Source organism: Corapipo altera, unplaced genomic scaffold (genome assembly GCF_003945725.1).
Source record: "Corapipo altera isolate COAL_440 unplaced genomic scaffold, ASM394572v1 70, whole genome shotgun sequence".
Taxonomy (NCBI): Eukaryota; Metazoa; Chordata; class Aves; order Passeriformes; family Pipridae; genus Corapipo; species Corapipo altera.
In genome coordinates this window covers 3,275,661-3,299,388 of record NW_020884911.1, presented here as the reverse complement: position 1 = coordinate 3,299,388, position 23,728 = coordinate 3,275,661, and the positions used below count along the sequence as shown (strand labels likewise).

Here is a 23,728-nt window from a genome sequence, read left to right as displayed (position 1 = left end):
ATAAATTCCATAAACTACAGGGAACAAAAAATGTAAACAAGGCTGTGCATTTTGGCACAACAGGCATGAGAAGAGCTGTTCCAAGGGGGAATGGAGCCAAAGGGGGAAGGAGAAAGGGCTGCTCCTGCTGTAGGTCAAGGACACACAAGGCACTTCCCTCTGCAGCTCCTGCTGCACTTGGGGGTCACGTCCTGAATCCCAGTGCAGATAAACCAGGCTATAAACATTGCCCTCAGTGTGCTGAGGACACAGAGAGGTCCTCCAAAAATTCCCAATCATGATAAATGTCAAGCCTCCAAATGATGATGCAAATCCCTGCAGCTCTTGGGGCAGTTCCTGGGCAGGGATCACGGGCAAATATGAAACCCCGGGATGCGACCTGGGGGTTTGGACTTTGCTCCAAGGCCAGCTTCCAACAGCAGGTGACAACCCTTTGAACTGTCATGTGAGGAATATTGCAGCAATAATAATATTCATGGTGGACTTTGGCCTTCACCTTATTTTTACCAGTAAAACACCACCTTGTGAGCACTCAAACTGATGCTTTGAGAGCAAGATTTAATCTTGTGTTTCTCCAACTGGTCACCTCCAATCCCCCTTCCATTTGGGTTTTGCCCAGAGAAAGCTGTACCAGCAGCATAGATGTGCCCAAAGCATCTGTCCCCTCCTCCCCTCTGCCTAAAAACTCAATGGCTCTGCCACAAAACCTTCCATTGCCTGAGGTTTTGTAGTGGCCACCAGTAACTGGGAGCAGAAAATACCCACAAAAAGCCCCAGAACAAGCAAGTGATAACCTACCTTGTTCCCTTTTCCCTGCCTTTCCCGTGGTGAGGGATGTCACAAAGCTGAGGAGGTTGCAGAAGCTGAGCACTTGGTATAACCAGTTTTTTTAATTACCAAACCAACTCGTTTACAAAGGAAAACAGAACTTTGAAAATATTTAATTATACAGTAAAAACAAATTGTACTATAAAGAGCTTTCTATGAAGTGAGTAAAATGTTTACATTTAATATACTTAAAACTGAGAACTTCAAAAAAAAAAAAAAACAACTGAATAAACAACACATTTCAAACTTTCTGTGTATTTCTTTGGTCTTCCTATTGCTCAAGACTGCAGAGGAGCTGTGAGGGAAAACTGCTTTAAAACAGGGAGAGTCAATCATGGCTTTGTGCACCTGGAGTTTGGGGAAGCAGTTTCCCAAACTTCACACATCCTACAGTGTGACTGTCACCTGTGCAATGGATGGATTCCAGCAGCAGCACCAGAGTGCTCCCAACACAAGGGAATGCAGGGAGGGAATCCCATAAACCACAGAGGGCTTCTGGAGCTCCTTCCTTGTGTCTAACTTTATGTCTCAAGTGGTTTTTTAGATTTGGGGGTGGTTTTTTGATTTTTTTTGTTTTGTTTTGTTTTGGGTTTTTTTATATCCAAGTGTGCCTTTTTTTTTGTTGCTGCTTTCATGGTCTGTTTTTATGCCACCAAATGGTAACAATTCAGACCCTCAAGCCTTATCTGCCCTACAGAACAGATGTATCACCTAAGAAATACTCAGACATTTCTTGCTGTGTTGCTTCTTTAAAAAATAACAGTATAATAAAGTAGCCAAGGCCCAGAGTGTCTTACCCAGCCAGTCACTCCCAGCTGGTGTCATGGAACAGCTCCTGGCTCAGGCTAAGAGGGGAGACTGGGAATCAAGGGGGAGGGAGGAAGTTCTGGTTCCTGATCCAGAGGAGAGAGGAGTGTTTTTAATTGGTACTGACTGAAATGGCTTTAAAGGTCATTAATAAGAGATGGGGCTGCCCAAGGGCTGCCCCTGGCTTTGCCCTCCCGGGAGGGGGTGGTGCTGGGGGGGGGGGGGGCAGGATCTGAGCCTTCCTTTGAGCAGTCACTTGCATAGCAGGAAACTGCTGGGATACCTGAGGAAAAAAAGCAAGTAGATACTTCGGCTCAAGAGATTCCCGCCGTGCAAAACGCCACACACACATCACAGCTACACTCACACACAACAACTGCAGAGCAATGACAGCTTCATCCCTAAAGCAACAGGGCTTGGCTTATAAAACAAGTGCACTCTGGATGAAGTGCAGACTTTCTGTTCCTTCTCCTGTGCAGTGATTTCCTTTACAACAGAGCTGGACTATTTAAAAATTCAAACCTTCCGGTCTTTTTAAATACATCTAACAATGACATAGTCATTAAAAAAAAAAATTTCACCAGTCAATTTGCCTTCAAAGCAAATGGAGTGTGGAAAATCAATACATGTAACTCATTTTAGAAGAACAGTATCTATAGAAAGGGGGTGTGAAACCTAAACCTTTCAAGTAGGCTGAGCTGAACTTTAATATCTGTAGATGAGACTGAACTAGAGTGCTCATGTGCAGGTTTGTTTTCCTAATTTCTGTCCTATCAAAAATTGAATTTCTATAGCAAAAAATGGCTGCTTTGAAAGAACTTTAACCCTGTGAAGTATTTGAAATTTTAACCCTTCTGAAGACACCAGCTTTTACAGTCCCCAAAGGCAAGGAAGCTTTAAGTGTTACCATTTCCCTTTACCAACAGCGCCAAAATACACCTAACAAGGTACTTTTAAGGTACAGGACCCCAAACCCTACCCCCACCTCCCCCTTCTTGACGGGCACCACTATGGGCTTAAATAACTTAACTCTTATGGTAACTTAAATAACCTTAAGTTCCATCGTCAAACTTGCACAGCGACATTCTGAGGGAGAAAGCGGGGACTCCAGAAGGGTGAACGACTCCTCTCCACGTGGCGGTGGCACCTTTGGGAAGCTCCGCCCCTCAGGGGTTGTAGCTTTGTAGGATGTTATCGAAGGGGAAGGACTGGTAGAGCTCGTCGGCGTGGACGCCGTCGCCGTCGTAGAACTGGGCGTCTGCCAGGCCGCCCTGGTGGGGGGTGGAGAGTCTCGGCTCGCCCAGAACCTCCGAGTTTATGAAGCTGTAAACGGGGTCGGCCAAGCCGGGCTGGGAAGCGAACCCCGAAGCGCCGGCCCCGGGCGGGCCCAGCTGCATCTGCTGCCTGGGAGCGCCCGAGTTCAGCACCACGTTGAACTTGTCGAAGTTGACGCTGGTGCAGTTCATGTCGTCGGTGTCCATGCTGACGATGCCGGAGGCGGCGCCGCCGGGATGAGCCGCGTGCACGGCGCTGCCGCCGGGAACGCTCGGCAGGTCGACGTTCGCCGCCGCCGCAACTCCCAGCCCGTTGGTGCTGCTGTAATTCCGGTAAAAACCCGAATCCTTCTCGTCGGGCCAGTTCACAGGGTCGTGGAAGGTCGGGAGGGAGCCGCTGCCGTGAGCCGGCTGAGGCGCGTCCGCGCAGAAGCTGTTGGGCGGGTGTGTGCCCAGCAGGCCGCTGGCCGAGGAGCTGTGCAGCCAGCACGAGGACAGCCCGTCCTGCTTCCCTGGGCCCACCGGGGCCAGCTGGCTGCAGCCAGGGTACATCTGACCAGCGCTGGCCAGGGATCCCAACCCGGGAATCATCAGCGAGGACGAAAACAGGTTTGGTTCTAATGGAGAGAACGCCAGGTTTAAGGATTTTTTTTTAAAATTACGAATGGTAATAAGCAAAGAAAGCACACTGCGAGGAAACACTCTGTAAGACTGCATTTCTACTTTCACACTTGCTTAGCTGCTCTCCAGGGTGGGCCCCAGATTTCTGGACAGCAGCAGAGAGCTGTGCACCTCACCCCTCTATGGCCCACGCTGAGGGTGATGGCTACAGTTAGGTAAAGAACTGATGGGTTTATGTTTGCACAGTCAAAAGTATCAGCATCTCACAGGAAGAAGCCCTCCAGAGATTAGAATTTCAAGCAAAGAGGAGGGCACTGTTTGTTTCAAAGCACTGTGAGACTGTAGGCAAAAACCTACCTTTTTTAATCATCTTCCCTTCAGGAGTGACAACGGGGAACGGAGTTACTTTGGGCCTCTCTGTTGTGTTTGATCCTGCGATGGAAGAAAGCGTGAGTCCACTCCAAATGTTTGCTCTCATACAAAACAGCTCCATCGAAATGTAAGTTCCCTCAACAAAAAAAAAGGCAAATATTTTCCTTACCACAGTCCTGCATGAGCTTTTGCAAAGCCAACGTTGATCTTTGCCTTTTTGCCTTGTTGCCGTATGGATCTACGGAGAAAGGAGTGGAAGGGGAAAGTGTTACCGTTCTCTTGGATACAGCGTGTAAAGGAAGTTCCTAGAGGCACCAAGGTGCAGAGAGATACATTTAAAGAGAAATATTTCAAGCATGGCAGCACTGACAAACCATGACAGTGTTATGAACAGTGACCCTTGACACTTTTACTGAAAGAGGGAACAAACTGACTGTTGTTACTTTTAAAATCCAAAACACTGCTTTGCGTAAGTTGTAGAATTTTTACTAATTAAGCGACTACCTCGAGTTCTGCACTGATAATTGCTTTTCAGAAACACAGCTAATTGGGACCATACCCTTCTCATCCGGTAGGTATCTGAAATCCATAGGCTCACTGACTTCCTGGTCGGAAGGTCTCCGGAGCTGCATCTTCACCGTGACAGGCTCGGTGATGTCCTTGAGGAACGGGGGCGTCCGGAACACGATCGCGACCTGGCGGTGAACGTCAGCCTGGGAGAAGGAACCCTTGGCCTCCCAGTTGTCCAAGACAAATCTGACTTCTATATCATCTGGTCCATTAGAAACAGAAGATGCTTGTTAAGCTGGGAAACTGAAAACGTCCAGCAGAAAAGGGGAGGAAAGGAAGGAGCCCCACTCGGAGTTCAGGTGCAAAGTGGCTCGACTTGAAAGACACGAGAGCCCTTGAACCCGAAAGCTGCTCTGCCCAGCTATAAAACCCAACCACTCAGGGTGTGTGGTGAAGGGTCTCAGCCCCCCAGGAAGAAGTGGCAGTGTCAGCCACCTGGGACAAAGATTACCTTTCTGAACTTTGTCACACAGCAGAAATATTTCGTCTCCTCCCTTTACGCTCCCACAGTTCTTGTTCACACGGCAAATTCTCAGCTCTGCGGTGTTGGGAGCTCCTGGAAACAAAGAGGCAAATTTGATGACAAAGAATGACCGTGATTTTGTCACTGTTGGATACAAGATGCTGGCAGTTAAGGCATATAAAGGGAAGGAACAGCTGGAGGAGTGATACCCTGAAATCCACACGCAACAAGTCGCTCCATGAAGGGAATTCAGAAGCAGGGCCTGATATTCCCTGACCCTGCAGCTCTAAGCTGCTGATCTCCAAACAAAAGACACCAGCACAGCTGTGACACTCACTCCCCTGACTATTCTGGAGAGGTCTCAAAATACTTCTCCAAATGACGTGGTTGTTCTTGGCCCTGCTGCCCTTCAAGCTGCAGAATAATTCAAAGCAGTGCTTTGAGTGACTAGTTACCTGGTACAGTCACACTTCTCTGGAAACAGATGGGCTGGCAAGTCATGAAAATTCCCCTCTCTGTAGTTTTATTCACAGAGATATTTGGCCATCTAGCCCCTCCTCTGCTACCCTCTGCAGGAGCCTAAGAACAGGTTTAGGACTGTAATTTCATACCTTTACTCAATGTAGGAAGTTTCACCCAAAAATGCTCACATTTCAACCCCAGACTGTGGCAAAGCAGGAACAGCCCTCAGGATAGCTGTGGATGGAGAGCTGCCTCTCATTGTATATGTCACCATGAACTAACCCCACTGAAGGCTGCACACCACATCCCAACCACCTCATGACTGCAGGCAACTCCAGTGGGATGGAGCCACGGATCTGCCTGGCGGTGCCTGGCCCCGTTCTGGAGCAGCAGCTCCAAATACATTTAAAATGCTTGGAAGGATCCAGCTGGTGCTGCTTTTGCCTCCCCAAAAGCGATTCTCCACAGCACCAGGAGGCTCTGCCACCACAGGCTCCCTGTTCCAAACACAGATTAAAAACAAAACCAGAGCTCGGGGTGTCGCTCTCAAAAAAACCAAACAAATAAACAAACAAATCTGCTTTAAACTCCCAGTTTGAGTCAATTCCTGCCCAAGTACAACTACAGTGCAGCACAACACAGACTACACCTAGAGCAGAGTTCCTGGTAGCCTCACACCAGACCCCAATTAAGTAGTTACTATCTGTAGTTATTACTATTATTATTATTAGAAGTGGGAGCTACAGCCTCATGCACTACATGACACATATCACTTCATTTGCTGAATGAATCAGAAACTCTGAAGGGAGAGGAAACCAAACAAAGCCAGAAACAGCCCAGGACCATGTGACTGACAGCGTCATGGTACGTTTTTCACAGGAAGGGTAAATTAAGAATTGTGAGGAAAAGCCTAATTTTACCTTTGTTTCACTTCTGTGTGTTTGAATGGCACTTGATATCACAGAATCTCAGAGTGGTTTGGGTTGAAAGGGACCTTGAAGATCATGTCATTCCAACCCTCTCTGCCATGGGCAGGGACATTTCCACTAGACCAGGTTGCTTCAACCTGGCCTTGGACACTTCCCCATCCAGGGACGGGGCAGCCACAGCTTCTCTGGGCAATCTCCACCCTCATAGGGAAGGATTTCTTCCTAATATTCAATCCAACCCTGCCCTGTGTCAGTTTGAAACCATCACCCCTTGTCCTATCACTGCACAACCTTCTGAAAAGTCCCCCTCCATCTCTCCCTTTAAGGTCAAACCCTAAAAAAAAAAGGAGCTCTGCACCCAAAATCACATCTTGTACAAGCAGGGCAGTACAACACGCTGTACCCAACCTCAGTTCTCAGAAATGGTGAGCTGCTTCTTCTGACTCTTCCCAAGAGTTTTGGTGTGGCGAGATTTGCAACTTGGGAAATTTCTGTTCAAAACCAGTGAACATAAAAACCAAGTGAAAACAGAAGGTGCCTGTAATGCTGAATTTTAGATACTTGCAGGCTCTACCAGTGGGACTGTTTGTGTTATGTCTGTATGATTCTTACGTATCTCCATTATCCAAAGCAGGTGGAGACTACAAAGGATTCAACAGTGAAGAAAACTGAATTTGAAATGTGCAAGCTGATTTTCAGAGCATCTGAACAGATGTGCAGAAGCTCAAACCTCTCAAGGTAGGATTCTCCATCCCGTTGCATCCGTTCTCCGAAGTTACAACCCGGCTTGACCCAAGGTATGACAGAGCAGGTTTAACAAGAGCGACGTTTTTAAGAGCAACTCAGATGTGAAACCGAGCGACATCATGTTTTATGACTTGTGGTTGCAGGGGGAAGCAGGGCTTTATTTACGCTGCTGCTACGTTACGTGAAGGGTTCAGGCACCTCCAGTGCTGCCCACGGACACCCACACCAGCACACCCAGTTCCCCCACCACGCACAGCTCTGGCCTTTCACGGCTCCGCCAGGACTGACGTCAGCCCGCGGAGACGGCTGATCGTGATCTGGCACATTTCTAAACGGCATCCGAGGCAGAGCTGCAGGTCCTGCACATCGCAGGTTTTATCTCAGCCCTGGGTGAGTTCAGCACAAGGCTCCTCAGCAGCACAATGCTCACACAGTCCCAGCTTCTGGATCGTTCTAGGCTCTAAAAATGTCAAACCCACCTGGGTTCGCAGCCAACATTTCCATAAGGGTTGCGCTCACATAGCACAATTCTAACAACTTTTTAAAACACAGATCTCATTTTATTCAGGAGTTTCTGCTAAAATAGGGACCTTAAGTATTTAGCATGGAAATACTTGTGCTACAGAAATAAAAACCACTGCAGGAAAGTTTTTGAGGATCGAGAGTTCTTTTGCTACTCTGCTCCAGGAGAGAAGCCCAGCACATCTTGAGTGCTAAAATCCTCAGCTGCAGTGACCTGGCAAAGCCCTACAGACATCCAGTTTTGTGGAAAACAGTGTCAAGAAGGAGGGTTTGATATACTTCTGCACCCTCCCAGGGCATGATCCAAGATTCCCCCATTATCCACCTATGCAATGAAACAGCAGCTGACTGGGATACAAAAGGCATATAAAAGCCTTAAGACAGTTTCCCACTCAGATAAATCTCTCAAGTCCCATTCCAGAGCCCTCACAAAGCAAAGGCAAGACTCCTCAGGGGCACAAATAGGCTTTAGAGGACTCCCTTGGAAAACAGACCAACCTGAAGGCAGCCATCCATCTCACTACTGTGACTTAAATCACGTGGCACATCAGGAACAGGCCTTTCCATGCAGTCATTGCTGCTATCCATGAGTAAGGGCTGAAAACACACGTGTGTGTGAGTCCATGGATGTGACAGCCAATTCTGACTCTGTCTGGCCAACACTTCACCCCGGGACCACGTTTGAAGTCGTGCTCACTGTGACCTGCCCCATGTCAGACACGCACCTGGCAGGCCCGAGCCACAGAAGCGACCCAGAACCAGCCCAGACCTGGCATTTCTCATCCCAAGCCAGAGAGGAAAAACAAAGAGGAGCACAAAAAAAATAGACATTTGACTGAGCTGGTACTTACTATTGTCATAGATGGGGTTGGAAATCAAAGGAGGAAGGGCTATGGTGTAGTTGCCGTGCTCATCCGGGAGGAAAGCTTGGAAGCAGAGGCGGACGACGTTGAGATCGTACTCGTCGATGTTGTGCAGCTGCTCCTCAGGCACTGAACAGCAGAAGGAAGGACAAGGCTGAGGATTAGTCAGCAGAACCAGCAGTAACTCTCTACCAAACCAGGGATGAATCTCCACTAGTAAAAGAGATGGTGTTGCCCAAGCAAACATGCCTGTAGTGCCTGCCAATAAATTCCTTGCTCACAGCAAATGATACAAAACCTTTAAAGCTTCCCCTGCACCAAACAAGGCTCGACTGTCCCGAGTTCTCCAGTTGTTTCTTGCATCTGGTTTCCTCACCTTGTCTGCCAGAGCAGTTTCATGTATCTGTGGTTTAAAAGTCACTCCCTGAATGGGTTTCTCTCTTATTTGTGCACAGTAAAATTTACAAAATCAATGTTGCTACTGAAGAGAAATATTTTGGTACAAAGAAGTATTAGGACCTCACTGAAGATTTTCTGCAGCAGTGAGAGACTGTGGCAACATGATGTTATTTTCCTCTAAAAACTGAGGTGGAAGAAGAATCAGAAGGCAGTTCTTGGGGCAAGAATGAAGCTGAAACAGCACAAACCACCTCCTCACCCCACCACCATCTGTGTCGCTTCTGTACCTGTTAGTGGAACCATTAGGATATAGTTTTGTAATGCAAGAGGAAAACTCATACTGGAAAGGATCTGTTTCCTTGTATGCTCCTCCCAGTGTATAACACAGCCATACATAACCCAAACTCATCACTTCTGCTTTGTTCACTCTTTCCTTGCTTTAAATTACGAGTCACAGGACCTGGGTTATCATTACTGAACATTTCCTGTATTCCCAGGAAAAGCAGCCCTCTCTGAATTCAACGCTTTCCTTGAAGGTCTGCCATTAACCATTATGACATTCAGTGCTGGCAAAACGAGAGACTGATTTAATTTCACTTAAGTGCAAGTACTGATAATTAAAATCATTGCAAGTGTTTCTCTTTCCCAAAACCTTTCTGAGCAGCAGTTCAGCACAGTTTCACACTCCTCACAACTACCCAAAGTGAGCACGTGCCAAGTCACCAGATCATCACCTCTCCATTCACTCCCTCCCCTGCCCTTTCAAAGGCCTCTTGCAAAAATAAAAGATCAAGTGTGGCTGTGACAAGAAGTCTGGGGACCACACTGCAATGATTAGATTGCTTGCTCTGACCTTTTAACATTTATCACTGGCTTGGTCTCCACCCTGCCACGAGTGGGATTCCACAATGCCCACTTGAATGATTTCTTCCTTTTACCTTCTGATAGTGTGAAATAATAAGTGTGATGAGCTCAGAATACTTTCCACTGGCATTTTGAGTCTTTCTGGGGCTCTGAGTATCTCAGTTTCTCCTGGTCTCTACTGCAAAAGGAAATCAAGTCACCTTTCCCCTTTACAAGGCCGTGATCTGCAATATTTCAAGACAAATACACAAAACTAAGCAACAACTGGGTGGACTTCAGAAGTGGTGGGGCTCAGGGGAGTTCTGCCACTGAGCACTTGGCAGGCTGGTGCTGACTGTGCTACCAGATACACAAAGTTTTATGATTTAATGCACTCCTGAGAGGATCATCGAAAAATAGGTTTGGAACAGACTCTGCAGCCCAACAGCCTCTCGATACAGCCTGAGCCAGAGAATACAAAAAGAAAGGTGTATTCTCCAGGCTGCTCCTTGAGGAAGGGATATCAGGACAGCAGCTCTAACCCATGTTCTGACATCATGGGCAGCTCCCAAGGACACCCTGACATCACAGCTTACATTCGTGTGCCACATTAGCCATCGGTGACCACGAGGATCCTTCCAGAGACACAAGGGGTGCTCAAATTTCAAACCTCTCTACAATCAAATTGAGCACAGAGATTCCATACCTTTGCCTCAATCTGTAGATGGAAGGTAACCACAAAATCTGCGTCTGGCTTTTGACCCTGAGTCAGAGGTGAGGACTTTGTGGTTGTACAACCAAGTCTCTCTCACGCTAAAGGAGCCCCAGCTCTGCACCATGTTTTCCACAGGGAAATGTGCCTCTTCCTCAGAAACAAGTAACAGCAGAATTAGAGCTTAAGAGAACTCTCCAAATGCAAAAATACAGCATTATGGAGAAAATTACCAATGCTGACATTCAAGTGACATCAGTTCCTGCGCTACGAACTTGCGCAAATTCCCAATAAATCTGTTTAACACCTGATGTGGGAGAGGAGTGGTGTGCCAAGAATGGCAAGGGACAGAACTGCTGTATACACATTGTATTGCAGCAAAACCCACTGCTCCTAATTTGCATGCTTTTATAAATGATTTAATAAGATTCAAAAAATCTGTAGTTTGAAAGAGGAAGTGTTCAGTCGAGAGTGATTCCTCCCGGGGTATTTTTAACCAGACAAGAAGAACATAACAGAGCAAAAAAGAAGAACAAGACAGCTGCAACTCCATCTTGTGATGACATGCTTTAAAAAAAAAAAAACAAAAAACCAAAACACACAACAAAAAAAAAACACAGAGACACCAGATTCCACATTCAAATAAAGAGCTTTCATCGATTTCAAAACATTAAAGACAATCATCCAAACAAAATCAAATGTTGTTATTTTGGACAGACATCTAATTCTGCTCCCTCTGAAGTCCATTTGGCAGCAGCCACTACCTTGGAATGGGTGCTGGCTGACACCTTGAGAATATTAAAAGCAAACAAAACCCAGGCAGACAAACACCCTGACTAATGCCTGGAGCACGGCCGGCCGGAGGATGGTCGTGTCATTCCGCGTTATTCCACCAACTTCTGCACAGAAGGACAACAGACGGGGTTAGACCTGACAAACCTGAAGTTATTAAAGTTAGGAAACGCTGTCGAAGATTTTGGGAACGGTATGTACTGGAGGGGGGGAGCAGCCACTCCATCAACCAAGCTCTGCACCAGGAGCTCACTGGAAGCAGTGAAGCAAAATCGTCGCCCGACGCGGTGTGTTGGGGGCAGGTAGAGCAAAAAAAGGCTCCAATGCAACACATGAATAAAAAAAGGGGAAGAAATACTCCGGTTTTGGCAAGAGTTCAACTTCCTCTTCTGCCTGCTGCTCACTGTGAGGTACCACACCTTACTTTCTTCACATGAATCCAACCAAAAGGGCTGGAACCCAACCAACAGTCGAGATACGTTCCTCTGATGGCCCAATCTAATAAAAAAAAAAAGATGGCCTTAACCTGGCAGGAATTCTTTTTCCATAGTTATCTCTGCACACAAGGACTGTTTGTAAGTACAGCTGCTTTACGAGTGGAAGGAAGAGCATTCCGAAGCAACACATACCAACTCGGACACATGGAGATCAAAATGATATTTTACAAAATTAAACTCCAAATAGGGAGAATAGTGTCAAAAAATCCATAAGAAACCCAGCAAAAGAAAACCAACCCCATCCACCAAGATTCTGGCCATAGGATTTCCAAAGCAGTACCCGGAGTTTCAGTCAAACCCGAGGAGGATTCCAGAAAGAGGTTGCAACAACTCGTGAATCCTTTCATTATAAATCTGTTTACAACTCTTCAGAACAAAATGCTGATCCCCCAATTTAAATAATTATCTTGGAAATAATTCCCTAATCCATTATCTGCTAATAGGGGAAGAGACTGATACAGTCCCTGTGAGGGCAGAAAAACATCCCACATGAGCTAAACAGTGAACTTCCAACCTGAGCTGGATAATCCAGGCAGCTCACGTGACACAGGCATTAAGTTTGGGTTGTCCCTGTCTCCCAGATTTTGGCTCTGAAGTCCAGAGACACCCTGCTGGGGTTCCACTGAGAACTTGCTGGATTTGCTTCCCTAATAGAGAACTGGAGACTTTCTGGGTCCAACCTACCAAGTGCGGACACAAATGAAAGATGCTGATAATATCAGATCTCCTATTTGTTCCTATTATAGTTTTATAGATTTTTTAATATTTTATTAGCCTTCAACGTCCAGCAAGGCCCATGAAATACCATATATCTGATGAAATTACTGGGGGATGAAGGGCTCTGATGTTCACCCATAAGGTGATGCTGCAAGGAAAGTGAAAGTTTATTCTGAACACTGAAGAGAAATGATGAAGGGTTTGGTTTTTTGTCTGATAACATGACATCTGATCAGACAGCAGGTCCCTCAGACACAGTTAACGATGTCAGAAACCTGGAGTGGGCGGAGCTGGGGGGACTTGAACATCTCAACCTGCGTGGAAAATTCCAGGGCAAAGGATGTGGCGTGACACACTCGGGGAGGGCTCTGTGACCTTCCCTTCTCCGTGAGGGGCTGCAGGGGCACGTGAGATCTCAAAGAGAACGACCTCCCACAAACAAAACCACCCCGAGATGGCTGGGGAACACACATCATTAATAACCACCATGAGCTGTTCCTCTCTTACGCAGATGAGGGTTTTTAATTTAGGGATACGCTGGGAGCTCAGTTTCGTTTAAGGGATGACACAGAGGTGGTTTGCCCCAAGGGTTTTGCTCCTGGAGTACAAAGATACCCCCCCTGGCCCTGATACCGACTGGGCAGTCTAACTTGGTCCACGCCAGAGGTTTTGCTGCCAAAGGCTGGCTCTGCCCAACCTTTCCAGCGCTGCTCTTAGGCTGGGCTTAGCTCTCATGTGGTGAATCAGATCAAGGAACTGGTCTGGCTCAGAACTATCTTGCCAGAAGGAAAGAGGAAAAGGGTTGTTTTCAGCCAGCTGGTTCCCACGACAGGTAGCCCTGGTGCAAGGGAATTGGTGGAAGCGGATGCAGGGAAAGGAAGGGCTGCCTCTTCCAGTGCTGGTGCTGATTTATGCCAGGTTCAAACAGTCAGGGACAGGGGCTGCAAGTCACAGGTCCCTCCTGGTGCCCGGGAGGTGCATTTCAGATCCATCTTACCCCCACCAGCCTACATCCACACTGCAGCCACAGCTGTGCCAGTGGAGCCTTGGGAAGCCCCACAGCAGACAAGAAACACAACACACACTGAGCTGCCCAAGTGTTTGACTGGTGTCTCCTGTAGCTGAACTCCACACAGCTCAAAAGGACCTCACCAGCTAGTTTAATGCCGCATTTACTGTTTCCAAATGAGCTACATGCAGAGAGACATCCTGGTGTGCTGTTTGTTCCCTGGTGCCAACAGCAGAACACTGTGCTCCATCTGGGCTCCAGCACCCGGACACACAGCACTGGGTGACAAGCCAGGCTGTTCAGCTGCACATCCAGAGTCATAAATCCATCTATCAGCACCTCCCACGAGGCAGAATCATAGAATGGTTTGGGTTGGAAGGGACCTTAAAGTTCATCCAGTTCCAACCCCCTGCCATGGGCAGGGACACCATCCACTGGACTGGGTTGCTCAGAGCCCCATCCAACCTGGCCTTGGACACTTTCAGGGTTGGGGCATCCACTGCTTCTCTGGGAAACCTGTGCCAGGTTTCACCATCCTCACAGCAAAGAATTTCTTCCATATAACTAATCTAAATTTCTCCTCTTTCAGTTTGAACACTCATCCTATCACTACAGATCCTGACAAAGAGTCCTGATGAAGTTGGAAACAAGGGGAGGGAAGGACCATGGCAGCACTATATTTCTTCTCCCAGCACATCCATGCCTGGTCTATACCTCTGAGATTCACAAAAAGATCATTTTCAATCAATTCTGCAGAAGAAAAGAGAAACTTTTACATGTACCTTGAAACAGAGCGTGCGCCAGCAACACTCAGTTTTTAAAAACCAAAATCTTCAGGGGGTTGATGAGTGCAAACAACTAAAATTCAGATGCCAACCTACATCAAAAATGCCCGAACTGCTATGGATACATTTCCCTGTTTCACAGAAGAAAGAGACATGAGGAAGGCAAATGGCTTGGCCTCATATAAAAGCCAATGCAAGACCTGGGAAAATAAATTAAAACTTTTAAAACTCAGTGCTTGTTTTGCCTAGACAATGCTTCTCTGACTTCTTTTCCTGTTTCAAGTTCAATCTGAAAAAGGCAAAACTGGAACAGATTTAAGTGAACATATCAGCTTCTGTACATTTTTTAGCAGTTTCTGTTTATATTACAAAAAAAAAAAAGTAAGTCAGCATTTTTTGTCTTCTTGGTAATTTTCCTTTTCCCTTTCAAACAATTTCAGAAGGGGTTGTCCTTTAGATTAATAATATACACATTTCAGCATAAACAGCGAGAAGGACTTGCAGGAGGAACGAGAGAACAAAGGGCTCTCCAAAGCTGAGTGCTAAAATCATGTCATGTCACCATCAGGACATGGAGCTCTCAGTCATGTCACCATCAGGACACACAGCTTTCCTCAAGTGAGGTTGCTCTTCGAAAAGCTGACGACTCTCACCAGGACTTTCAGCCGGAGAATTTAGCTGGGGGTTTGCACGTTTGTTTTAATTAGAGAAAAGAAGCTTAAAGTTTCTTGTAATACCCAAGGCACTCATTACAGTGGACACCTTCAATTCGTTCCCAGCTCACGGATTCTTGCCACGAGTCTTCCCTCGGTTCATAATATTTAGCTTCTTTGCTCACAGAACCCACGGCCCCACAAACCTCCCTACAAAGGGCAACTTTAAAGCAGGCTCGGGGTGAGCTGGAGAGGGGGAGATGCTGGCGGAGTGGGCGAGTGGCGTCAGAGGAGAGGGGATCTCGTGGATGCAGCGGGCACAGGGCCCGAAGGGAAGCTGCGGGGAGGGTGTCAGTGTGGGCAGGAAGCGAGTGTGAGAGCGGAGGCGTGGAGGGGGCGTCACGGCGGAGACGGTGACGAGCGCGGAGCCGACGCGGGGTCAGCTGCCCGCGGGCGGAAAGGGGAAACGGCAAAGGGAAAGGAAAGACCGCGGAGGCAAAGGACCCGCGTTTTTAGCTGTGGGGTGCAGGGGAGCCTGAAAACGAACCGCGCGCTTATAGCCAGAGCAGTTACAAAGGAACAAGACCTTTAAGCCCGTGTCGAGCTCCAGGGAAAGCCTGTTTTCACCCTCTTGATGATCTGCCTGAAATTTGGTGATTCTCTGGGTTTCTCTCTCTGAGACAAGCCCATGCGTTTGGCTAGAAAAAGGTCAGTCCTCTGTAAGACTGCACTAAGTACAGTTTTCCCCTAAATTTAAAGAAAACACTTAGGGCTTTTCCTCATTGATAATTAACTCGAGCTGTTATTAACTCAATTGTTGTCTCTATGTCAAGTCACACCCACTCACAAAAGCTCTTAACTGAAAACTGGCTCTTCTTTTAATTTGAGTTGGCTGTACATCAGACAGTGCATGGGAAGACAAGGATATGGCACAACTCAACAGCTACTAAAAGAAAACAAACACCATAGAAAGCAGACATGGACCAGCTCCACTGGAGGAGTAACTCTGCTCCTTCCATGCCGGGCTATTTATATCATCATCATGCCAAGGAGGCCTAGTTCCACGTTAGGCACCGCGCCCCATTTCCCTGGAGTGCTCAGAGATGAGAGACAAAAGGGATTTCTAGAATTGTTCAGATTGTTAGAGGACAAAAATATATGGGGTGTACTTCAGGAACCCAACAGATCACAACCACTGTGTGGAAACAGCAGTTCTCCCTCGAACGAGGCCAATGAAAGAGGAGCAACCCAATTGCAAGTCATCCCTTTGCAACTCAGTGAATGCACACAGCTTGTACAGCCTGTGTTGAACTTCACCAGGGGTAAATGCTGCCAGCTAACAGTGGGAATTCCCAAGGAGACAGCCTTACAGGTACACTTCCAGAATTACCCCAACACTGATATCTCCAGCTTGGCACACAGCCTGGATCTGCAAACTCTGACTTCCCATCATCCAGGAATTCAGAGATAGGCATCAGTTGTTTCAACAGTACAGGTAAGAGTGCTGGAGAAAGCGATCTTAAATCCCACGCAGCTCAACCAAGCAACTCCCTGTGGCTGCTGATGGTGACTCCCACTCACTGTGTGTCCATCCCACGTGCAGGAAGGCGTGGAGGAGGGATGACACCACCAGAGAGCAGCTGTTGGGATTTACTCTCCCTTTGCCACCCCACTTGCCTGTGGCGCCCGGGCTTCACTGGAAGGTGATGGGCCCTTTACACAAGGAAGTTTGGAATGCAACTTTGTGGACCCACGCCTTGCTATTACTTCATCCCTTACCAACAAGGCAAGTAATGCACATGCTGGCAGGCCAGAGGCACTTTGCATCTGTTAACAGGGTCAGTGCTGAAACTCTGCCCTGAAAGGAGACTCAGGACACGGACTGTTTGTTCCAGAAGAAAGTGGGAAAGAAAAAGAAAAGACAACCAACGCACCAACGCCCTGAAGGTTGGTTTTCCATGAAGTTTCTTTGATGATGTTCCTACAAGAAATGAGTAACACCAACTTGCGACCTGCTTAAGGATGCACAACTCCGAAATGTCTCAAAACAGAGAATTCAGATGCCCTTCTGAAGACACAAAGGTAAAGCACAAAGCAGGATGGATACAACAGAGCTGCACAATCCTGGAGAATGTAACAACACTCCTCTGACCTTATAAAACAAACTAAATCCATACATAAAACTTTCAACCTTATCAAGCAGCGAGCACTCCGGTGACTGCTGCTCACCAAGTCCTGTTTCGATCAACTAAATAAACACATAAAAATATTCCTGTCACTAGCCCTGTTTCTAATAAAACCTTGGTCCCATGCCTTTCTGGACTCTGCTCAGCGTGAGACTGCCCTGGAGGCTGCTCCCCAGTGGCTCTGCTTTGTGCTGACACGTTAACATGCGCCGAGAGGCGATGACGCAGGCGGGGATTGCCAGCGGCCCCTTCTCAGCACAGCCCATGCCCAGAGTAGGGTGCTGCCCTGTGTGTCACCCAGGCAGGCTCTCCCCTGCTGCCAGGGCAGGAATTTGGCCTCCTCCACTGCTGGGCTGGCAGGAAGCATCCCAGGATCTGCCCAGATGCTACCAAGCGCAACCTGCTGCAATCGCCCAAAAATGATTAGTGAGTGTGGAGTTAAGTGCCAACAACTGTAAAACTTTACTTCCTTCTACAGCAGAGTTCCCCTTCTATTGTTTGAAATCAAGGTACAGCTGGCTGAGTCAAGGCAACATAATTCAAACCCTTAAAACTCTTAAATTGTGCTGATGAACTAAACTTGAGTCAAAACAGTTTGTGCTATTTTTTGTACTCATTATCATAACTAAGATAATTGCTTAGATGGGTCATCAAAACCATCAACCTGACTCAGTGGGGCTGTTCTAAAGTTAGGAGAAACATCTAAGACATCTCTCATTCTGTAATAAATTCAACATACTTCTTCTTCTGTCCCAGTTCAGGCACACTTTAAAGCCAGCCAGAAATCCAGCTGCAATCTCTCCAAGAAGGATCTTACCTGAATACAGCCAGAATTCTGTGGGTATTGAAAAACAGTAAAAGTATTTGGAAAATCTCCAAGCTCATGCCAGACTTAAGCAAATACATGACTGCATTCACAATACTGAACTAACAGTTTGGGGGTATTTATGTTGTCACCTCATTCCCCTCAGTTGTGCCTGCATTTTGAATGGGTTGGTCTCTAGTTGGCCCAAAAATTCACGGCGTGTTCCCCATCCCCTCTGTGCACTAAACTTGGCATTTCTATGGCTGTGAGATTAATTGGTTTAGCAAGTTGATCTGAGGGGAAACCACTTTTTCTTTTTTTTTTCCCAAGCTGGTTTTCCATTGGAGCATCTTGCTGAGCCCATTCCCCACGTAGCCACGCAGCCTGTGTGGTGTGAGGGAAGTGGTGGGAGTGTGTGAGCAGGGATGGAGGGAAGAGCAGGATGACTCTTTTTGAGAGCAGCCCACAGATCAGTCGTCACATCAAACAAAACCCTGTGGGGAGGCCCTCCCAGGTGTGGTTCTGTGGCAGCATGACCTGCCTCAGAGTTGACTGAGACCAGTCACAGAATCATGGAATGGCTTGGGTTAGAAGAAATCTTAAGGATTATCTCATTTCCAACCTCCTGCCATGAGCAGGGACACCTTCCACTAGACCAGGCTGCTCCAAGCCCTGTCCAACCTGGCCTTGCTATCATAGCCCTGCTGTGGATTTCTGAGTGCCTGGACCAGCTCCCATGCTGTAAAAAAACAAACAAAAAAAAATCAAGCAAAGGCCAACTCCAAGAGGTCTCTCAGCCCCTGAACTGCCTGAGGGGTCACAGCCGCCAGGGTCACAGCAAGAGAAGAGATGGGACAGTGGCAAATGAGATTTGTACTGGCTTAAGTTGTTGGAGAGTTATGCTAATTCAGCCTTTTATTCTCATCCCTGCCAAAACTGGGGAATTCGATTCCCAAGGCACTTGTAGACATTTCCAGGAAACATTTCTGCTGCTATCCCACTCCTTCTGTCCAAGCAGCCACTCAGATTGCTGCTGGGAATTAAAAAAATTAAACAGTAATAATAAAAAAAAAAGGGCAACTACCCAAATAGATTCATCGTGCGATGACAGGGAAGAAAGACTGGGAGGGACACAGAAGGGGAAGACTGTTTCTCAGAAAGGGATTTTTTGGGGGGAGGGGGGGGGAAAAATCAAGTTCCACCACAGAAGCAAAGGCAGGACAGGACAAAAGAAATCACCACCACCCTGCCAAGTGAACCAGCTGCTTTCATTTCCACTCACCATTGAAAGGGTTAATTTTCTTGGAGATTCGTAAAGAAATCGATTCCTTCAGGTCTTTCTTCTTCACACACTGAATGCCCAAGTTCTGAAAACTGAAGTACACGTGGCAGAATTTCAGCAACTAGCAGCATCTTCAGCGCAGAATATTAAATAAATTAATTGATATTGACTAGTGTGATAACATACAGTGTAAGAAATGAATTGTGAGAAGGGTGTAAAAGCTCTGAAAAGCAGGGATGCTGTTTTTCCTAAAAGCAAGGGCAGAAACAGAAGTGAAAATGCTAAAATTCTATTTATATTCCTTATTAAGAATATATATTTCTATATTAAAAATTACTCTGCAGTAAACCCACAGTGATTAAAAAGTTAAATACTCAGGCAATTTATAGCAAAGATTATTTTTGTAATCAATAAACCTGCTAATTTGCATTAGTTAAAGGATTTGCTCTCCTGCTTTTTTATCAGGGAATGTAAATTTCAAACACTATTTTAAAGGTTGTTGTTTTTTTTTTTTTTCTTAAACAGGTCAAAACAGGTTTTTAAATCTCACATAGTTATGGAAAAGTTCTGAAGAGCTGCAGCTCTTCCTTATTTGCATAAAAGTGCAGGTCACCCTGATGTAGGAGGTGGGGGGAGTCCCAGGCGAGCTGACTCTTTCCCACATGGAAAAACCATGACATCATCAAAGCTGAGTGGATGTAAAGCAGGAAGTAAAAAAAAAAAAAAAAAAAAAATTAAAAAAATGATCTGTGTTTCATGATGTGACAATAAAGCTCTGAAGATGGGTTGTGCCAGCAGGCATCTTTCTCCAGAAGCACCAGCCATTTCCCTTCCTTTGAAACTCTACAAACCTACTGCACCTAAAGATCCTCCTCGTTCCAAACACCGCTCTCCTGAACGAGACTATCCTGACATGATGTTAAGTTTAGAGGAAATTAAACTCCCTTGTCTGTGCCCAATATGCTCTGTTCAGAGGTTCCCAAATCCTCTGCCATCAGGTTGCACTTCCAGAACCTCTGTTCACCAGAGGAATGCACAGAGTCAAGATTGGAACTACACCTCGATGGCCAACCCTATTTCCACCTGCTCTTGTAGGAATTAGGTTTTTTAGGGCTTGATTACAGCACACATCACTTTTTTTCCCCCTCCAGAATACCCAGTGTATTCCAGAGATCGCCTGGAGCACACTTGAAAGCCCATGTTACATCCCCAAACAAAGCCTCTCATGGGCAGAACGAGGCTTTTCAGCACCCCAAAACTCTCAGATTATAAATGTTTTCTAAAGCTGTGCTGTCACAGTGAAAGTGTCTGTTTAACTATTGCTGAGCAGAGGGCTGGGCCAGAGGAGGAACTCTGAGAACCCCAGCAGGGCTGTGGGGTTTCACATCGACGTGAGCTGACAGGAAGCAGCCGAGATAACGAGAAGACAGAGGGAGAAGTAGGAAGAGAGAGAGAAAAAAAAACCGAAAAACATCTAAAAAAAACTATGATATCATCCATGCAGAGAGAGAGCAAACTAGGAAATAAGAATCTGAGTACACAGCCAGCCCCACAAGCTGCAACATTCAAACTCTTGCCTTGATGTCTCGGCCGGGGAGGGCTCTGATCGAGTTTGGGCAGCGGTACAAAGATCATTATTCCACAGGCAGAAAAAACTGCTTTGGGAACTTTAAAACATGGGGAATTTCAAACAGCACAATGCAGAGCAATTAGTCAGAGCAGACCGAAATCTGTGATTAATAATTCCACTTCTACTGAAAGGGGGAAAAAAAAATAAAACTGGATTTTTGCTCCACTTGGGATGCTCAGTAGGAGCAAAGAGCCAGAATCACCAGTGAGAGGACACGTCCTGCTCACTAAGTATTGGATGAGGTTTTTCTCCAACGTGGACTTGAAGAGAAGAATGTGAAGATTGAGTCACCAACCACAAAAAGGAAAATGACTTTAAACATCCAGATCCAATTATGGATCATGCTATTCTTTCATCTTAAAGCAACCAATGATTTGTTAAAAAAAATGAGTGTACCGATGCTGGAAACATTTCAAAGGGAATGTCTTGAGTCTCCTCCCACCTCCAATGTCAAGCTCAAGGCTGACAGTTTCCCATTATCAATTAAGGGAAAGTAGCCCACTTAGTGTTCTGTGAGAAACTGAGAGGCTTAAACCCTAATATTGAGAAGAATTCATGGATAAAGCAAACAAGCACCAGTGCCTGAAGAGAAATGGAGATGTGGCATCGTGTCAAAGAACGGAGATTACATCAAAATCTGCAATAAACATTTGCAGAGCATCCCAGTGTTTTCTGGCATTATAACAGCCTCTCTAACAGGCTTGCCTCGTGCTTGCACATTTAATCTTGTGCAAGAAAATGCTAAGAGGAAGAACAATCACCAGAGTCTTCCTGCAATCAGTGAGTGTAAAACAAACCTAGAAATGGCGTTAAGCAATCCGGCTTTTTTGCTGCGGATGAGAAGGCACAGAGCTGAGGGGAGGAAGTGGGATGAGCTACAACAGCAGACTCCCTTTGACCTTGGCTGAGGAGGCTTGATTTGAGAAGACAAAAGGAAGCTGGTGAATGGATGGTCAGGGGAAGGTGCAATGCCCCTCAACAGTTTGGGATATTTGCACGCCAACGTGCTCCGCGCCACCGGAACGCACCATGGTGCCTTCGTGATCCCTGGAGCCTGGGCTGGATGCTGGAGAAGCATCTCCACTGCTTGTTTCACCATCAGGCAACCACCACCTTCAAACAGATGTGTCTCAGCTCTCTCTCCTTTCATAGTGTCCTGCTGACTAAACTCCACTAAACACAGAGTAACTTCACTGACACAAACAGAATCCCAGCGGCCTCAGAGCTGTGTGTGAGAGCCCCTTATACACTGAAATATCTACCTGATTTTCTTCCCAGCTCAGTTATGTTTACCCCACAGCAACAGCCTACTTTGAAATTCACTGCATTGCAAACTGTGACCCACAAACAGCTTGTCAGTTCTAAATTCCCCTCTCTGGCAATAATCACTCCACATTTGCCGCACTCGTTCTGCTTTTATTTTGTTATACAAGACTTGGTAAGCTTACAGGAAATGCCATCAAATACAACTGTATTTGAGATATTCTTAGTAGAACTGAGAAGCACATCTCTTATACAGCCTGAATTTTCTGTACTACATCCACAAGCAGATAGCTCCTTTCCCTGCACACTTGCTCTACACAGCAGGGACTGAGTAGAATCTGTATTTTCACTCAAAAAAAACCCCAACCCAAACAAACAGCAACAACAGTGACAGCCACTAACACACTTCTAGATGTGTCACAACCACTACCCTCTAAATTACATGACAGCCAGCCAGTACAAACTTTCTCCAGAAAGCCCAAATATAATTTCCATGGAAGATGTGAACTTCCTCAACACCCTGCAGTACTAATTCTAACACTGTTACCCATTCTATTACTCATCCTTTTCACATGTAGCAAAGAGTCATGCTCAAGAGTAAAGATGTGTTACTGAACAAGAGTAAAAAAAGTAACTAAGTGGGAGAAAGGAAAAGGAGACAGATATTGGGAGAATGAATTAAAAAAAAAGGGTGACAGGAAAGAAAAATCGCGTGTGTGGTGCCAAAAAAGAAGGAAATACTTCAAAGAGAAGTTGCCCTCTCCCTGGGATGGATTAGTAAACTACAGCAAAGACAGCATTCTAATTGCTCTGTTAATCATTAGTCTGAGTTTTAAAGCACAAGATTAGCAAATCACTTGCATAATTAATCAAACTCCCAAGCAACACCATTACTCACGACAGGACTCGCCGTTCTGGCCCAAACTCGGCTTCGTAGTAGCCATCTCTGCAGTCTTTGCCAACCAGATCATGAGGGTGTGGCTTGTAGGGCTCATTCTTTGTCACCAATGTGGTTCTTATTTTGACTTTTCCAAAATAGTTCAGAATCTACAAAAAAAAAAAATAAAAAAAATGCAAGATACTTTCTAGATTTCAGATATCGAGGCGAAAGCTCCCGCAAGTAACAGAAAATACATTTTATCCTGAAATGCTCTGTGGAAGAAATACCAGAGCTACGTAGGGGACCACACAGATATGCTTCCTGAAGAACAAGTCTACCTCCAAAACCTTAGGAAAAAACTCCTAAAGCCTCAGGGATAAGGATACTACCAGTGCATGAACACTAAGCAGTGAAGCAGGGTCTAAGAGACACAGCATGACACAAACCCCTCTGAGGCTGTTGGGGTTTTTTCTAACTAATTCTCAGACAAATATTCAATCTTACAACTCAAGCAGGGGAGTACCAAATTCTCAAGCTCCTACTTCCTGGCGCTCGTCAGCCTAATTCAACACACCTTTCTCAGGTGCATAAAAGCAGCCTGGTGCTGACAGCTACCAGTGAAGTCACCAAGTGTGGGGGAGTGTAAAAAAAAAAAAAAAAAAAAGGGAAGGAAAAACAGTTTGGTCTAAATTGTTTGACGCACAACAACTTGAAAGCAAAGACAAGACTTGCTCGGGCACACGTTTGTGCAGAGGCGAGCTCTCCTCCTCCACTTCCCCTGCCCTGTAACAGTTCTCCTCCTTCAGCCCCTTCTTTC

At 46.2% G+C, this 23,728-nt stretch overlaps 1 protein-coding gene and 1 long non-coding RNA gene across 3 annotated transcripts in view; one reads left to right on the top strand and one right to left on the bottom strand.

Moving 5' to 3' along the window:
• Window positions 1–909: 909 nt before the first annotated feature.
• The window catches only part of REL (REL proto-oncogene, NF-kB subunit), a 40,307-nt gene continuing 17,488 nt past the window's right edge, over window positions 910–23,728 (bottom strand). For both annotated transcript variants that reach the window (XM_027653731.1, XM_027653732.1), the window contains 8 exons: window positions 22,930–23,078; window positions 19,139–19,230; window positions 8,447–8,587; window positions 4,924–5,028; window positions 4,462–4,674; window positions 4,072–4,140; window positions 3,888–3,962; window positions 910–3,526 (listed from right to left, as the gene is read on the bottom strand). In XM_027653731.1, coding sequence (XP_027509532.1) covers window positions 2,802–3,526; window positions 3,888–3,962; window positions 4,072–4,140; window positions 4,462–4,674; window positions 4,924–5,028; window positions 8,447–8,587; window positions 19,139–19,230; window positions 22,930–23,078 — 1,569 coding nt within the window. In that variant the 3' untranslated portion in view covers window positions 910–2,801. The remainder of the gene's footprint in view (window positions 3,527–3,887; window positions 3,963–4,071; window positions 4,141–4,461; window positions 4,675–4,923; window positions 5,029–8,446; window positions 8,588–19,138; window positions 19,231–22,929; window positions 23,079–23,728) is intronic.
• LOC113952065 lies at window positions 15,284–19,809 on the top strand. The gene is made up of 3 exons (XR_003529364.1): window positions 15,284–15,573; window positions 17,813–17,888; window positions 19,664–19,809. It is a non-coding gene; the product is annotated as an uncharacterized LOC113952065 (long non-coding RNA).